At 38.4% G+C, this 19,130-nt stretch overlaps 1 protein-coding gene across 3 annotated transcripts in view; it reads right to left on the reverse strand.

Moving 5' to 3' along the window:
* Nucleotides 1–305: 305 nt before the first annotated feature.
* Nucleotides 306–19,130, reverse strand: part of TNFAIP8 (TNF alpha induced protein 8) — a 29,949-nt gene continuing 11,124 nt past the window's right edge. For 2 of the 3 annotated variants that reach the window (XM_019555303.1, XM_019555304.1), the window contains one exon: nt 306–3,695. In XM_019555303.1, coding sequence (XP_019410848.1) covers nt 3,130–3,695 — 566 coding nt within the window. In that variant the 3' untranslated portion in view covers nt 306–3,129. Of the gene's footprint in view, nt 3,696–6,450; nt 6,782–19,130 lie in introns of those variants that run through there. The other variant, XM_019555306.1, reaches the window with a different exon arrangement.

Below are 19,130 nucleotides of genomic sequence, written 5' to 3' on the forward strand. Positions count from 1 at the left end.
TGATAATGATTTGGTGGATATTAAAACATTTTACTTAATGTTTATCACTTGCCTCATTTATCACTTGTCAATTTCCACAAAAAGTAATACATTTGGCTTTAAGAAGCACGCCACAAGTTGTATCTGTTTTGGTAACATTTTGATTAATAAACCAAAACTGTTAAGTACATTATACATCTGCAACATGCAAGTACAGGACCATCCTTAAAACACCTACAGTAAAAGTAAGTTTATGAAGATTCTCATTTTTACCATTACAGGGTTTGGGTCCTATGTCTCTTCTATTAAAAACTGTAACGTGTTGTAAGTTTCACCACCTTTAGACATTTTATTTAATAAACAATGGACATTATCTTTCTTTCATCAGCAAGTTAAACCATGACAAAAAAAAAAAACAAAAAAAAAAACAACTAACTTTAGTTTCCAAACTGAGATAAGGAAAGAATACAGATTTTGAATAACTCTAGCATTTAAATGTGCTGTGAGTTGATATATTCCTGAATGGCTATATTTAAAATGTTTCACAGGGAAAAACACAGCGTCTTGACAAAGCCATTAAGTCAATGTATTTTCAAACTCTGCTCATATAAATAGTTTACATAGTAAAAATAAATGAACTATAAAGTTAGATAGCTCAGTGCATGTACCATTTCACAATCTCTATAAAATTAGACCTTTGGTGATCTGTGATCAAATTGTTTAAACTCATTTTCATGAAAATCCCTTCTTTGTAGCTGTACAAGAATGCTAGTTACTCTTTTGCAGCCTGAAAGAACATGTCAAAGTTGCTGACTAGATGTGATATCTTATAGCTGTCAAACTTCTAGTATTCATCATCAGTTTAGCCTTTTTGAAGAAGCAAACGTATTACTAGATAATACTTCAGGTTCATGGACTTTTGGACGTTTGTTCCCACTATAACAAAATAATTTTTAAACCTATTTCTGCTCAAGGGAACCCTCAAAATTGAATAATGAGAATGTTTCACATCCTGACTAAAGTCCATGCATAGAAGTTCGCATATCGAATGCATATAGTACACCTAGCTCTAAAAAAGCATCACATTCTCTTTGCAAGTAGACTTAAAATTAATTCAAAATGATGCCATTTGGAGCAGGAGTGGGTAAAATTAGTAATAGATATAGAGTCTCAAGGGCTACAAATAGACGTTGCAGTTGTTCCAAGGTAAACATTTTATTCTGGGACAAAGTGCAATTGTTCGGATATCTGCATCTGTATACGCCAATCCCAAGACGTTTTTTTTCCTGGGACAAATGCTGGCACAACTTGTCCAGGGAACAAATGTAACATCTGTTTGTAGCCTAAGTCTGCAAATATTGAACACAGGTTTCTAGATGTCACAAGCTCTTCCCATTCTCCTTTCAGGAGAGAGAAAGTTGGAGGGAAAAGAAAAAAAAAATGCAACTGCAAAGTTACAAAATAATTACTGTACAATATACTGACCCTGTGGAGTGACCTTATGTTATTGCATCATTAAACAAAAATGACCTATGCTGGACAAAGTGCAATGCTCAAAATATTTGACACTAAGCTTGCATCTGCTGGCAAAGAAGTTCTCCAGATGGTTGTGACCTCAACCCTTCATCGTTGGCTCTTATATAAAAGAAGCTGGCAATTTAAATCCACAAATCCACCCCAACCCTCAAAAAAACCCACCCATATTTGACAGACTTTAAAAAAAAAAAGTACAATGATAGAATTAATGTGAAGACTGAATTGTTCTTCCATTCTAGAAAAAACTAGAAATAATAGGGAGGTCATACATGAAAGATTGTTTTGGTCTACCCATTGTCTCGCACTTTTTCTTTCTATAATTTAATATATAACAGAATAAAACATGCACAAAGTCTAGAGTGCAAATCTTCTTTGGTTTACTCATGAAACAGAAGACATAGCAAACAGCAACATTTTGGCAATTAAATAAACCACAAAGTTCTTCACAGGCTTCCTAAAAAAACTCTTCGGGTGTTTGAAATGCAATAGCTGTACGTTTTGAAGCACATTACTGTGTTTGGAAAGTCTTTTTTTTTCCAGGGGGTGGGGGTAAAGGAGAAGGAGCTAGATACAAATCTTTAACTTAAGCTATTGTATTAAAAATGACATTTCTCTGTTATTTAAATAGCACGTATCCCAACAAAATACCATAAACTCACTCACTTCTGCTTTTATGTTCACTGTACACAAAGCAAATTGTTTTCAAATTTCTTTTTCAGATGTTTGTTTCCTAAATTCACATTACTATATACAGACTGACTATACACTGACTCATGGTTTCAGAAGAGATTGGCGATTTAGTAGCAAGAACCTCCAGGTTATTAATTAATTGCATAACTAATTTACTGTATTGTAATTCAGCTTTCAAGTAGAGACTTAGTTTTCAAAATAAAATGATATATAGTACAGGTATTTTCTAGGGCCTATGTTTTCCTAGTCAGGCTGTTTTACTGTAATTTACTGTTCCCAAAATGATCAAAGCTTAAAAGGCACCAGAGGTGATCTGTAAGGGTCACTTGCCAGGTTTTCAAATATAATTTTTTTTTTTTTTTGTAATCACTAGACTGCAGATTAACAAAACAGCTCAAACTCCCCATCACTGTCATGAAAACTGTAAAACTGAATTCTTCACAAAAGCAGCACTAGAAAGCTGTGATCTACACAAATACATAGAGCACATGTGAATATAAAATGAATCAACTATATATTTTATATGTAAATTAAAGAAATTACATGGTGTACCATCACCATACTAGTCTGTTACAAAAAATGGCCTTCTGATGATTTAATATGTTCTCAACACATAGAAACCATAACTGGTATCATATGACACATTATTTCGTTTTGTAACAAGTCTTCCTCTTCAGTTCTGTTCTTTAACCTTTCTCCAGCTGTATTCTTAGGCAAAGCACAATAAAGCAGTATCATTTAAAGTCTTTGTTCTAGATGGACTAGGAATAACAAAGGCTGGCTCATAATAAGGATTCAATTTGGTAAAGACCTTTTTTGAAGCATCTGTCATACTTAAGTAACTACTTTTGTGCTTCCCTTAGTCCTTCATAAATCATCCACATTCCATCAACTAATAATAACAGTCAACCTTAATGCAAGTACTTATATGTTCCCTTCATCAAGCATTTTATTGACACCATCACAGAGTTTTTGCAAGTGGAGTTTATAAGGTCCGAAAGGATTGTACAAGGCAGCCAAGAATTCACAATCCGAGAAGTGATCGAACACATTGTCGACACGTCCATGTGATTTTGCAGTCAGGTGGCGCTGGATGATTTGATGAAGTAGATCTCTACAGTCATTCAACAGTTTGGACAAAAAATTTCTGTCAAAGGTATAATCCACTTGATGGAAACTGACCACTGTTTTGGCCAGTTGATGAACCTTTTTCTTGAACTTCTCCATCAGTGCTATTTCATCCTGGTTGAACTGGTTATTCCTATAGAGAATTGCTAACTTGATGACTGTTTTAATGAGATTTTTAATGATCTTCTCTGCATCCTTCTTGTTTTGAGTGTATTCCCTTGTGACCCTGTAGAGCTCATCCAAAACATCACTGCTGGTATCGTCTATCAAGGTAGTTGCTATTGATTTAGACACCATTTTGCCAAGAATCTTCTTCTGGGCCTGAATGGCCAAGCTTTTGGAATTGAAGACATCTGTGGCCACTAAAAGAAAAACAGAAAACAATCAGATTACTACAAGCATGTTACCAACAGTTTACAGAAGACTATTTTTCTGCTCGTGTCCACTGTTTTGTTTGTTGCAGTTTCCATTAAAAACAATAGAATCAAATCACAAATATTTACGTGAAAACTACCATTTCAGTTACTGGTGGTTCATGTGCACCTTGCCTTCTTAGTTGTGGGTTTTTACAAAAAAAAGCTGGAGAGAGAGAAACTTTGCCAAAATGGACTGATATAAGATGTCTTGTTATATATTACAAAAGCACTGTTTTCAGAGAGTTTTCATTTAAAACAAATGAAGCTGCTGAAATTTGCTGCGTAGCTCACAACTTTGAACCAGTTTTCAGGATTTTTATGAAAGCTGAAATCAGCCGCTTTGACAGCATCATTTTATTATTTTTAATGGAAGCAACCAAGCAAAAGGAACTGAATAATCAAGCAACCAGGACTATCTCAGATATCATGATAACTATAATTATTATTCAATTAGCACAGAAGAGGTGAGCTATACAGTTAGAAAGAAGTCAATCTCTTATTAAAATATACTTTACAGACTCATTTAATTCAGTTCCACTAGCTATACTTTATTCCCTTGCCAGCACAAGATACTGGTGCTGCAGGTATGTAATCTGATGATGCTCCAGTTATGTTAGCCCTATTTTTTGCCTGACACACCAGTAGACCACAGTGGGGTTGACTCAGGGTTGGTACAGTACCCCAGAAATCCACTATTCACATGGAATGCTTTAGTAGTTGCTTATATGGACACAGAAGAGCACAAATCTTCCCAAATGTGACAAATGATTTGTTTATGCCTTCCTGAAATGTGATCCCACATTATAAAAATATTGGGAAACTTTGCTGCAGCTTTGTAAGAATCACTGTGGAAGTTTTTTGACACCAAACTATTCATAAAACTGCCGTGTGCCTTCTCATTAAGTCAAGCTTAGAGTGAGCAAATGAGTGTTAAAACACAACTCTAAAAATCTGCGGGATCAAAATTTGAGTTCAACAGCACCCTCTCTTTAGTTTCAGGCAGTCTATCACCTATTTACATTCATTTTGCATATGGAAGGTTTTCTTTGCAAACGTAAGGGCTGAATTTTTTTTTTAAAATGAAAGCATAGATTCTACAGGTGCCAATGGGTAAGGTCATGCATATGAACAAACAAGTTTCCTACTAGCTGTTTAAGTTTGGGCAAGTGAATTCATCAAGTCTTATAAGTATTGCCAGGATATATAAAAAGGGTGTTTGTTTAAATTGAGAGCCGTTAAGCCATAAAACTGTATTTTCCCCTTGCACAGCATCTTTGAGGAGCTCATCCTAGGATCTGGAGAGCTTCCAAGGAGGTTCACATCTTGAACAACCTTCATCCAACCTCAGACCATTTTCACTTACTTTAAATCTTAGATCATTTGAGTACTTCTTTTTAAATAGCAAGTTCGCACTAGATGAGAATACTGAAATATAAAGGAGCCTATTGTTAGCCATTATAGGACTACTAATCAAGATCACAAGACATACATGTTTTTAACCACATGAAGCTAATGATGATAGCTAGCTCATTTGGGAACTGAAAAAATACTTGTCTCAGAAAGATTTGCATGGTTTAAATTTAATACCAAAACTAATACTATTTGAATAAAATATACTTTAATTCATCAAGTATCAGTAGCCAATGTTTAGGATTAACAAAGATTTATTTTTTTCATGTACACTTCAGCTGCTTTTGAGGTTGCATAAATTTGTCACTGCACCAGAAAAAAAATACAGCTCTAACTTTAAAAGTTTCATAAATGCTCCATTATCTCCTTCTCATAACAGCAAGAATGTTGATCGTGCCTCCGTGACATCATTCCACAGAGGCCTATTAGACTACATGTCTCTTTCAATGCCTTCCCTCTGACATTACACAAAATTATACAGATTTTTATAGGAGCCACTACTGTTTCAAAGACTACCTTTTCACAATCTCTTTGAGAGCAAAAAAATGGAAGCAAAAGATTTAATTTTTATTTTTTAGATTTTTACAATACTAAAAAGAACAATTATACTCAGGTCCTTTGGGTTATCCCACCACAATTTAAAGTACATCTCAAACAACATAGTACTGCAATCACAATTATAGAAAAAGACTCAAATTTCCCTCAAACAATTTCCTATTATAACCACCCATGCATGAGCTCTATTAAAACTTCAGAAATATACACAAATATTTAAAAGGTGTTTTTACTTTTCTAGTACCTTAAGTAGTCAGAAGTCATGACTTAACCATCAACAAAGTAGCTAAACAGAGTTCGACAAGTAACTGATCGTATTAGCAAAATGAAATTCCTCACTTGCATAGCCACATCAGGCTCTTAAAAGCAATCAGGCTCTAAACAATCCTTAACAGCACTCCTAAAAAATATTCAAGCCTTGCAGCTGTGATGCATACACTATACCTACCTTAGCATTATTAAAGTCCAAGTCAACTCTCCTCTTTCTGTTATTGCATATGTTTTGATCTGTTCGTCAGAGCAACAGCTTTACATCCCAGCTTTACAAGAAGTTTAAAAAAGACATTCTAAAATCCAAATGGACTTTAATTGTAGACATTTCTTTTTACCTTCTCTTTCTCTCTCTACCAGAAAAAATCAATTTTGCAAGCAGTTACTTAAAGAGAGCTAAGTTTAAGCACTCAGTTTTAAGGGCTCCTTCAAAGTAAACATACAAAGCTTTTAAAAGTATACTTACTCTTCATCAATGAGCAGAACTGCAGTTGTTAATGTAGTGATGCCAATCAAGTTTCATGTAGAGACACAAAGTACATAAGGCAAAGACTAGCCTGGGTACCTTGTATGTTAAACCAAATCTAATACACACTATATCATAGTAACTTGCTACACTTCCTAAACTGACAGACTGATACAGATTTAAAGGTTTTTTTCCTTCTAACTACAGAAGTAGAGTATTTTTTACAAAAGCAATCTCTCTCAGGTACCTCTCTCTTCAACCCCAGTCACTCCATTTCACTTGGCATGTTCAAGTGCAAAAACTGCACTGCAGTAGTTTCACTTCCTTGAAAGAAAAAACTTAAAGGAAATTACATTGCTGAGCAAGCAGTGTAACCCAAATAACCGTTATTGGAAACTGACAACTGAAATGAACAGAAATAGAGAAAGAAGGTAAAAGCAACTCAAAGGGGCACACAAATTGTTAGGAAGAGATTCATCACCATAACTAGGAAGCATGTTTTTATTTCTAACATTACGAGAGCCTCTATGACCAACTTAGTTCACTGTTCAACAGTTTAGAGGATCTTACTGGTCGTATGCCCAATTTAAAAGCTTTAACTAATGCCTTAAATACAGTATCTAAATTCATATTTGGGCCCCAATTAAAGAATATTTTTTAATGCAGATGTTGAGCCTTTGTATGCACCATTCACTCCAGTGGATAGACAGCACTTCTTGAGAGCCAGAACATATATTTTGGCAGCTTCCAACACAATGCATTAAACTGGCATGTAATCACATAATTCTGTGATGGCTCCAAGTTACAGAAATCTCAGGGACTGAATCCATCCTACCCCATTTTAATCACTTTTGAAACTTTTTTCTTATTATTTCCTCCTCCCCTATATTTCTTTTTAGGACTTGGTTTTATTTCCTGTATGGTACATAATTTAGGTCTAGAATGGTAAGCATTTCTGGTACGTGTTCCATTGCTACAGTTGTACTAATCTGGAAGAGCTCAGCCTTGAGATCCCTTCATTATAGGAAGGCAGTCAGTATTAAAGATTCTTGGTGAGGAATCCTTTAACTCAATATCTGAAATCACCAGGGCTTATTATCAGCATTCTGTAATATCTTCTAAATTTACTTGCTTGTTAGGGGGTTTTTTTTGTGGGGGGGGGGGGAAGAGGTGCCAATTGATGGGTGCAAATGTCTCCCAAGCAAGTTGCGTTTTACATAGGTTGCTAGTAAATTTGTTGCTAGATCTGGAACTGGGATGGAATCGGAATCGATTCTATAGCTGGAGTTTGCTTTCTTCCTTTGCATGGAAGACACTTCCCCCATCTCCTGCAGCAGAATGCTTATTACCTAATTTCCTATTTATGAACTCTGGTCAAACTAAAAATGAATTTAAAAAAGAATGGATTTTAGAGGTCCAGGTTTGAAAACATCCCAATTTGAACACCTGTAAACTCTGCAGATGAAATGTGAAAGCTAGAGTTGAACTTATTTAGCTTGGTCTCTATTTCAAGTTGATGTTTTTTCCCAATAGGTTGAGTTAATCAACTCTTGTCCTTCTACATAGAATAGATTTGACTGTCAAGCTGTTAACAAGGATGACGTCAAGCAAACATTTCAATCATTAGAAACCCAACAACATACTAGAATGAAAAAAAAAAAAAGATATTTCTTCATTTTAAATTAAAATTCTGAACTAGAACAGGTTATCAGCACCTAAAGACTATTTGTATCACTGTTCATAAATCTAACTCTCAAAAAGCAGAATTTTTTCAGGAACAGTAGGCAGAAGAAAAGGATTGGCAAAATCTAAGTAAGGGCTGGCTGAACATTGCATTTATATGCTGAAAGAATACATCATATCATCATTTTGCAAATGTGGCAACTGATTTCCTGTCTGCCTTCCTGCATGGACAAGTACGTTTGCCGCAGCACTGCTGTGGTGTTAGCAGCTGATGCATAAGATAAGGACCTTAGATTCTTAGTAAGGTTGACTTGTGTAATGAGACACAGGGCCGTACCCTGGAAGAGCAGCTCCTTGAAAACAAGTGGGACTGACAACACCATTCCTTCCTAGTGTTCAAGCATCAGAAGTCAGGTCCCCACAAGATTATGAGAATCTTAAAAAATAACACTTGCCAGTTTCTAGAACTTCATTTTTTTTTCTTTTTAAGCTTCGAGGGCTCACATTTAAAAAAAAAAAACCCATAAAAGATGAAAGCTTCCTTAAAAAGAGGAAAACTGAGGTTTGTGTTCAATCACATGACTTTAGCAAGGTAAAGACTACCAAATATCATGAAACATGACAAAGCTGTAAGAACGGTTATTGCTGCAGAAGTAATTGCTGAAATATTGGAATAACATTCAGAACAGGCAACACCACAGTCATAAATTTCTGAGTATTGGCAAAGCCCCAACGCAAGTATGTGTGTACCGATCATAATGATTAGATGCAACAATTAGAGGCAATACAGGGACTACAAACTCCTCAAGCATAAATAAGGCCTACCAAAGTTTGAAACTGCCTCCGTGACTTATAACTTCTTTCTAATCAGATTGTGACTTAAGGGATCACATGTTTAAAGACTCTAAAAGATGGTGTTTTGATTCTAATCTGCACCAAGTGCTATAAAGATTATCTTCGTTGGGGGCTTATTTAAATTTCACCCGTTTTAAAAAGACAGATAGTATAAAAAAATCTCCAAAGGCCAGATAAAGACATTACCCTTTTAGCAGTGTAAGTGATCAGAAACCTGTCTATACCTGTAACAGAACAGAAGTCTGGCACACACAGACGGGTTTAAAAATGGCAGAACCCGGTCTCAGATTTGCCTCCTCCTTCCCCCCCGCCAAAGGGCGAATGTTTGTTCTGTTCACCACCAAACTAAACTACAATACGTACACAGAAGTGCGTAACTTAGATTGATTCCACCTTGGGCTTTTTGAATGTCTGTGCCTAGCCACAATGTCACAGAGCAGTCTCCATACCCAAGCTGTGGCCCTCAGAACTTTTGCTGCTTCCTATATTTTCAGCTGTTTTTGAAAGGCACCAAGACAAAGAAAAGCCAGCCTATTTCACTGAACAAGGAACTGAGACTAAGGAGGTCAGGAAATACAATTCACCCTTGTGGGCCATACCCGGCACTGCTACTACGGCTATTGGGCAGAAAAGGGTCCGATTGGCAGCTAAACAGTTTATCCAAAAAAAGAGAAGAGAGGACCACATCTTTTATGCATCTGATCCTAGATGGAAGGGGACCAAAGAGCAAAGTATGCCCAGGGGAAGAAAGAAACACAGTAAACACGTGGGCAATAAGAAATGAAGAACAAAGTTAGATAGCAGAACTTCTCTCAAAATACAGACAACGTATTACAGGAAATAAAAGCTTGGTTTACATACTTTTCTGATAAAACATTTCTGTAGAAACAATCTGTAGCTCCCAAGAGGTATGTTTAGTGGCTGCAGGAGACCATATACTGCACACGAAAATTACAGTATTTAAATATAAACTGAATTGAAAGATTTTATGGCCAAAAGGAATGAAATAGTGTGATCATCTAGCTTCACCTTTTGCATAATGCAGGCTGTGGAACTTCCCTCAATTAATTCCTACCTCACATCCATCATGTGTGGTGGAAATTACAGCAGCGGTTCTCAGCCTTTCTGGACTTGAGGCACCCTTCCACAGCTTTTTCTGAATTAAGCATCACCTCATTTCAAAAATGAATTTATTATTACAGTCCTTATCTTGTTGCAAGGGTAGTCCGACCCTGAGCCATTGTGGGTTGAAAACTGGATGCTCCACAACTGACATGTCTTTCACACTGCGTTTGTTGTAAGAAAAACGCCGTGAACAACACGCACCTTTCTACGCAACATTCGTTAACTCACAAAAGGCCTTCGACACAGTTAGCAGGAATGGCATCTACAAGATCTTGTCAAAAATTGGCTGTCTGCAAAACGTGCTCTCCCTATTCGAGGAGTTCAATAAGAGAATGAGAGCAACCATCCAGTATGAAAACGAAACATCTTTCAAGTTTAGCACTGATATTAGCATGAAGCAAGGCTGTGTTTTAGTGTTTACCAGCTTTCTTCTCTATCCTTCTCAGGTATGCTTTTGGAAACTATCAACTGAATAGTTGGCGGACTAACTGAATTGAGGACGGATGGCAGCTTGTTCAACAAAGTCATAGAAAATTAGGGTTGGAAGGGACCTCAGGAGGCCATCTAGTCCAACCCCCTACTCAAAGCAGGACTATCCCCAACTAGATCATTGTCTAGCAAGGATGGAGCTTCCACCACTTCTCCGGGTAACCTGTTCCAGTGTTTTATTCCTAGTGAGAAAAAAGTCTTCCTAATATCTAACCTAAGCTTCCCTTGCTGCTCCTTGTTCTGTTATCTACCACCACTGAGAACAGTCTAGCTCCATCCTCCTCTTTTGAACCCCATTCAGGTACTTGAAGGCTGCTATTAAATTCCCCTTCAGTCTCGTCTTCTCTTGACCAAATAAATCCAGTTCCGCCAGCGTGTCCTCATGTCACGTCCCCAGCCCCCTCACCATTTTGACTGCTGTCCATTGGACTCTCTCCAATTTGTCCACAACTTTTCTGTAGTGGGGGGTCCAAAACTGAACACAATACTCCAGATGTGGCTTTGCCAGTGCTGAATAGAGGGGAATAATCACTTCCATTGACCTACTGGTAACACACCTACCAATGCATCCCCGTATGCCGTTAGCCTTCTTGGTGACAAGAGCACACTGCTGGCTCAGATTCAACTTATTGTCCACTGGAACCCCCAGGTCTTCTGCTGCAGAGCTGCTGCCCAGCCAGTCAGCCCCCAACCTGTATTGGCGCATGGGATTTTTCCATCCTAAGTGCAGGACTTTGCACTTCAGCTGAATCCTCCAATTTGTCTAGGTCACTCTGAATCCTAACCCTACCCTCGAGCATATTTACTACTCCCCCCACCTTGATGTCATCTATAAACTTACTGAGGGTGCATTCTATGCCATTTTCCAGGTTGCTGATGAAGACATTGAACAAAACCATCCCCAGGACCGACCCCTGGGGCACTCTGCTTGATACCAGCTACCAACTACATATTTAGCCATTGATTACTACTCTCTGAGCCCGATACCCCACCCAGTTTTCTATCCACCTGCAGTCCATTCATCCAGCCTATCCTTCCTTAGCTTGCCTGTGATGATGCTGTGGGAGACTGCATCAAACACCTTGCTAAAAATCAAGGTACACCACATCCACTGGTCTCCCCACATCCACAGAGCCAGTCATCTCATCGTAGAATGCAATTAGGTTGGTCAGGCATGACCTGACCCTGATGAATCCATGCTGACTGTTCCTAATCCCTCCAAGTGCTTAGAAATGAATTCCTTGAGGATAATTTTCCATGATTTTTGCAGGGACTGAGGTAAGACTGACTGGCCTGTAGTTCCCTGGATCCTCCTTTTTCTCCTTTCTTAAATATGGACACTATGTTTGCTCTTTTTCAATCATCCAGGACCTCTTCTGATTGCCATGAGTTTTCAAAGATGCTGGCCATTGGCTCTGCAATCACATCAGCCAACTCCCTCAATGTCCTTGGGTGCATCCCATCTGGTCCCATGGACTTGTACATGTCCACCTTTTCTAACTAGTCCCTAACCTGTTCTTTCACCACTGAAGGCTGCTCACCTCCTCCCCAAACTGTGCTGTCTGGTACCAAAGTGTTGACTGGGAGCTGACCTTGCCTATGAAGACTAAGGCAAAGAAGGCATTGAGCACTTCAGCCTTTTCTGCATCCTCTGTCACAAGGTTGCCTCCCCCATTCAGTAAGGGAACTTACAGAAACCCTTCTTGTTGCCCTTCACAGCCCTTGCTAGCTGCAACTCCCAGTTGGATGTTGGCTTTCCTGACTTCATCCCTGCATGCCTGAACAACACTCTTATACTCCTCCCTAGTTGTTTGTCCAAGTTTCCACTTATAAGCTTCCTTTTGATTTAATTTACTGATTTAGTTTACATCAGACAATTTCAGAGCAAAAGGCATGTCACCCAGCTCACTATTCAGGATCTGCTTATTGCAGATAATGCTGCATTCATTTCCAACTCACCTGATGAATTGCAAATCATGATTAACAAGTTCTCTGATGCATGCACCAAATTTGGCACAGCAAATCGGTATCAAGAAAATAGCTGTCATATTGCAAGGGCACCAACAACCCACCTAAAATCTACATCAATAATGAAGCTCTAGGCACCATAGATCACTTCTGCTATCTTTGTTCAACTCTTACCAGCTCACTTAGTCTTGATAGAGAACTCAGTGCAAGAACTGGCAAAGCCTCCATCACCTTTGGCAAACTTGCCTCATGTGTCTAGAACAACAAGCTGCTAACCCTGAACACAAAGCTGTCTATCTATCAGACTTGTGTCCTCAGTACCCTCCTTTATGGCTGTGAGAACTGGGTCCCATACTCCAAGCAGGAGTGGAGATTGAACAGCTTCCACCTTTGCCGTCTTAAAAAAATCCTTGAAGTCACTTGGGACCAACCGATCACCAATGAGATCCTTGAGAGGACCAGCTTACAGCCTATGCAGACTATGCTGGATGCTCACAAGCTTTGCTAGGTGGAACATGTGGAGTGCATGCTCAAGGTCATCTGTTAAAGGCTGGGCTTTCTGGCCAACTCAAGAACTGCCCACGACTCAGTAGAAGGCCAAAGCTCTGATACAGCAACAAGGTCTCAAGAAATTCAGCATTCCCACTGACAACTGAGTGAACCTTGCCCACAACTACTCAGTCTGAAGAAGCTGGGTCAAAGCTGGTGCAGTCACTGTGGAGAACCATCACAGAGCCCGAGCTGAGGCCCGCAGGCAAGCTAGGAAGCAGAGTGTGCATCAACCTCCATCTCACGAGCAGACCTGTAGTCACTGTTGAAAGGCTTGTGGCTTGCACACTGGGCTCTTCTCCAACACCATTGCCAAGCACTGCTGACTGACTGACTTTTGTCATGTTTTTCTTTCATCTGTCAAGATGATGGATAGCTATATGTAACTGCACAAGGGCCAGGCAATGGGAGCAGAGGGAGCAGCCAGCCAGTGAGAGCCTGAGCCTGCCCTTATCTGTTCATCTCTCACTGCCTAGGGTACCCTTCAAAAGACTCCATGGCACCCCAGGATATCCGAACAGCCTGGTTGAAAATCAGTGAATTACAGCATCTCTTTAAAAAATACATCTAATTCTGCTGTAAAAATATTCAGAAATGGGACATCCCCAGCAAACTTTAAACAAACTTGCTTACTTTCCATCACAAACGCTTAGGAAGGGGCAGCGGCAGGAATCTCTTCTTTTCCCAAAAGGCGATAGGGCCCTTGTAAGAATGGATTCAAGTGAAGTGTAATTTACAAAAATGAGACGGGCAGGGAAAGGTGGAGAGAAAGTCATCAGAACTACAGTAAGAGTAATATAGTCCTCCTCACCTCCTGCCCCCCCTTTCCAAGACTGCATAGAAAAAGTGCAATGAGCAATACAGGGGTGTTCTCCAATTCAAAGCTTCAACTCAAAAGTCCAAGATCTGCCAGCAGCTAAGGCAAGCCATTTCCAAGGTGGAACAAGCAAGTCTGAACAAAACCTAGGAAGAGTCAGTTGCTCCACTATATTATCCCAAAAAGAAGTGTCTGAAGAAGAGTATACAATGGGGACAGCAGTAAAGGACACTATTCCCGATTTAAAAAAAAGGATGCCATTCCATCTGTAAAGTTTTCATGCTCTTTGAAAAAAGGCCATGCCAACAAGTTATTCTAGTTTTACATGCCTGTGCTTTCCACGTTCATCCCTTGTATCATACGGTACATGCTATAGCTAGTTAAGACATACAAAAAGCCTTCTTAAAAATATGCCCATTTCTCCTAGAAGCATGGGTCCTTCAAACATAATGCAACCTTAACAAAAAAAATAGGTTGCAACAATTGTAATGTTTCCTCTCTGCCTATGACTATTGATGCTGCAGACCCACGTTAGAAAAATGTTTTGTGGACAATCACACAGAATATATAGGGTTGCCTAATTTAACCTGGAATTTCACTCCTTAGCCACCATTTGTTTCCCCTAACATGAATGCAGCAACAGATGCTGCAGTATTAATATGGATTCCCATACATTTCAGATGTTTGCCATTCCATTATCTTTCATTTGGAATGAAAGATATCTTCCATTATCTGCCATTCCTTCATCTAGGCAGCTGACAGGTTCTTCTCTTCCCTAGATCCGTGTACACAGATATGTGTTTACTAGAAGCCCACACAAGTGTCAGTCACACTAGTGCGAGAGAAAAAATGTTCTGTTGGAAATGTATGCATCTTTGTTTATTTCTACAAAACAGACACTGCCTAGATGTTTATCATTTATCCAGTCTCAAACCCATACCTAGTAAACAGCAGCACAACAATAGGAACCCTGCAAAAAGCAAGAAGCAAGTAAGACAGTATTTACTCCAAGTACACCTTTCCTATTACAGTCAAATAGGTTATCAAATAACTGCTGAATGACTTCTTTTGAAGGTGGTGATATTTTATGTATATTAATAGTGTTCACCATGGAACATCATGGGCAAAACAGAAAACTAGGTAAGGGTACAGGAGACAGAAAAGATTATATGATTAACTATGTAGGGAGCAAGGGAAACTAAAAGACTAGGGCAGGGATGGAGGCACAGTTATGAAGAGCCTCAAATGTGAGGAGAAATGTGAACCAAAGAAAAAGGGCAGAGGTCATGCAAAAGCTAAATATTACGGGACAGAAGGACCATGGAGAAAGAAGAAAAAGCAAATGCTTGCTGTAATTTGAATTGCTTGGTGACAGCAGATACAAAAGTGAGAGTAAAGCATAACACAGAAAAGGTACTGTTGCAAGAACAGATTAATAGCTCAGCAGTCAAAACATAGAAGAGACATTTGAAGATGGCGTCAAGAAAGGGGCAGCAAGATAATGCCAAAATGTCTGAGGACAGCAGACAAAGAGTAAAAAGTGACATCAAAATGACTAGAAAATAGATACGATTAAAAAAACCTGCTCTTAAAGTGACTTTGAAGACATCTAACTTTTGTCTCTGGTTCTATTTCAAGCTCTATTCATTTGCTCACGGCAATCTGTACACCTACATATTTCTATCAGGTCTCACTTCTTTAATACTTCCTTCAGGAAAAAAAAAAAAAAAGATGCTGAAAGAGTCCTCACCTAATCCATAAAAAGGGTTCAAGCTGCTGTATGCCATGCCCTTTTCACTGTGTGTGTGTGTGTTCTGTCTCGGCATTGCTACTGTTCAACATCCCAATCATGCAATCATTGTCTGCAAGTATTTCCTGTCTCCTATTCCCTCACTCCCTGCTATCAATACAAAACATGTCTGGCAAAATCCTCCTACCCAAATACACTCATTTTGTTATTCCTTGCACAACTTTTGCGCTGGCTCTTGTTTCCCTCTGGCTTAATTCCGTGGCCCTTCTCATTTGAAAACAATCAAGATGGCTGTTAAATTGTCCAAAATTTGTTTTTACATAAAACACTGGCTTTAAAAAGAAAACAACTCTGAAAATGTTTGTGTTAAAAAATTTCCCAATTAAATTGCATTCTCAGTCCTAACCTATTAACATTAAAAAAATACCACTGATTATTGCTGTTGTCTGAAAAAACAAAACAAAAAGGTCTTCAGGATTGGACTCTGCTCTTATTTATGCTAGCATAACTCTGTGTGGATTTACTGGAGATACCAAACAGGTATGAGGGGAAAGTAAACCGCAAATATTTAGTGATTTATCTGTCAAATTAGATCTTGTTGTACAACTCTGTAGTTTCCCTTTATGTCAAGAAGCAGTTCTATTTGGTTCCAGAATCATAATAATAAATGACATTTAGTAATAAGAGTAAAATATCCCACTTTTAACCTTTGCACGCACATTTACCGTCTAAAAATTGCATCCATACCCTGGGTAAGCACTTTTATTTTATTGCTTAAGAAACCGAGTCATTTGCTATGCATGTTTAAGTGAATGTTGAGTGCTACAAGAGATCATAGGCCTAGCCATTTTACTTTTCATTGGTATACCATATTTATGATCAAGCATGAAGCAGGGATTTGGCCAAAGAAGGCTGCTTCAATCTGAGATTATGAGGGCTACGGTGGGAAAGGAGACATGGGAAGAAATCACTTTACTATGGAAAAGGTCAAGCCCTCCTCCACCGATGACAATACACCCTACTGATAATTTCAAATGAGTCAAGTGACATTTTTGCAGTGTCTTAAAAAAACCCAAAAAGCAGCTTGCCATTTCTTTGTGAAAGATAGTACTGCTACCCTCTTTCCCCAGTACTATCCTCTTTCCCCATAACATTTCATTAATTTATGCCTTGTGACTGATCATGATGTTGTTAATTACAAACACAAATTTAGTTTAAAACTAGTATCAACAGATTTAGAAACCTTTACAGTATCATTGTGGCATTCTGAAGGATTTGAAACTTAATAGGCATCAATCTTGTCAACTGAGAGCCAAACAAAAAATTCATAATGAATAATTTATTCAAAATGGGTCAGCTATTTCTGCTTACAAGCTGTCCGGGATCAGTATTGGTTTCTAAAATTATTTAGTTCTTGATGTTTTTTACTAATACTTTCCTGAAATAAAATCTTGGTCTGCATCTTCCTGCAAGTATTTAAAATTTAAATGCGTTTTTAATGGACATATCTGTAACAGTAGCTTTCCCTCCTTGACTAGGTGAAAAATCTTTAAAATCCAGTTACCAGTCCCAATAGTCGGTTACTTATTCATTACTTTTTTGCTAACAACCTTCAATATTCAGTCGAGCTGATGTTTCTCAAGCCAATTAATTTGTTTGCTGGAATACTATGAAAGTGACCATAATGGGGACACACAATTGACATGAATATTTAAATTTTAAGACATTTATTTAGTTCAACAGTCAATCCGGAAGATCCATCATAGGGCAGGGTTTCACAGTTGTTAGGGTTGACAGAGTCCTCAACAGATCATCGAGTCCGACCTGTTGTTGTTTATTGTTTTGTTTATTTAACTGTTTGATATAGTGAAGTGTAACCAGTTTAGGATTAAGAACTAGGGACTAGATTTGGTAACCATCTATTAGTCACCTGGGTGTTTTTGAAATCCCACTAGAGATCTGCATCTTTAAGCACCTTTTATTTTAGATACCTTTAACAAACAAACAAACACACACTTCCAACCACAAGTCTCAATTGCCATTTCATTCATTTGAGGAGTCACTTTCTGACTCACTGCAACATGCCCACATTTTGTGAACTGCTAGCAAGTTCAACTGGACTGCCTATATAAGCTCCAATTTCTCTATGGTATGAAAGTGAGCATACTTTCCCTCTTAACTGTAACTAATGATTCTGTCAGAGACCTGGCCGATCTAAAAATGCCGTGGTGCATACAACAAGGCACTGATTGTAAACCAGGGGCAAAAAGTAAGCCCAAGACTCATTTACCCACACAACTTTTTCACCACTCTTCCCCAGCTTCAATCTGTGAATCTAAGTTCTATGGGGCCTTAGACTCTCTGACATCCAGAAAAGGGTTAATCATAGTGTTTTTAAATTTGGCAGTACTAAGTGGTGGCATGAAGACCTTCACATTCCTGGTAAGCCAGTCAAACTCCAGAAACTAATCAACCCCACCCCATACTTGGCAGGGAGTCATTCTATGGAAAATAGTGTCCAACATAGGATATATGTCTGAGTGAATACACTTGACAGAACTGCCCGTTTCTTTTTCCCCCACCCAAAATGCACGTTATAATAAAGTTAAAGTTAGCTAAATACAGTAAGAGGTGGTGCCTGTGTTTATTCGACTACATTGATATTAAGAGGAACCAAGCTGCTAGCAGGCCGGTTTGTATCAGTAATTGCTATGTTGTGTTCAACAACACCATTAAGATACACCCACAACAAAAGATGCAAACTGCAGAGCCCTGCGCGCGCGTGCACGCACACACACACACAAAATTCCTAAAGAACTTATTAAAATATTGCCAACATGCACAGGCAAAGGAGAAATGGAGCACCTAAAGTTATTAAAAGATTTGATTATCATACAACTTGGTATCAGCTATCTGTTGAATGGATACAGTTAATCTAAAACTTCACTTCTATTTTTATAATGGAAAACAGTTAGTCATAGCAAGCTCTGACATTTCCTATGCAACCGCATGTGGCAACAAGTGCTATTGTTTTGTAGATAAATGGCTTTGTAATATGCTTAGTCTCAGATCAGTCATTCATAAAACAGCAAATGTGAACAAATGAGCAATGTATCTTGGGACAAGCAACTAGACTTTAGACCTTTATGACTTAGGCTTGAATATATTTATCCTCCCACTTCCTCCAGTGGGACTGATATATGGTAAGAGAAGAAAGGAAGCTGCTTCATAAAGACAAGCATGCAAAACTAACCAATTTTTTCACATCGCAGGCATACAATTCAAGTTTGGTCTATACATTCTGTACTTACTTAAGTTTTCTACGGCATGCTGGTTACTAAAGCCAGCACCTCCCTTTTTGTTGTTGTTGTTGTTTTTTTTTTTTTTGAAGAGTTTACACACAGACTAAGTCACTTCGAGATGAAACTTGATGTGCTTTTAAAT

Source organism: Crocodylus porosus, unplaced genomic scaffold, assembly GCF_001723895.1.
Source record: "Crocodylus porosus isolate Cpor-Errol unplaced genomic scaffold, CroPor_comp1, whole genome shotgun sequence".
NCBI lineage: Eukaryota > Metazoa > Chordata > Crocodylia > Crocodylidae > Crocodylus > Crocodylus porosus.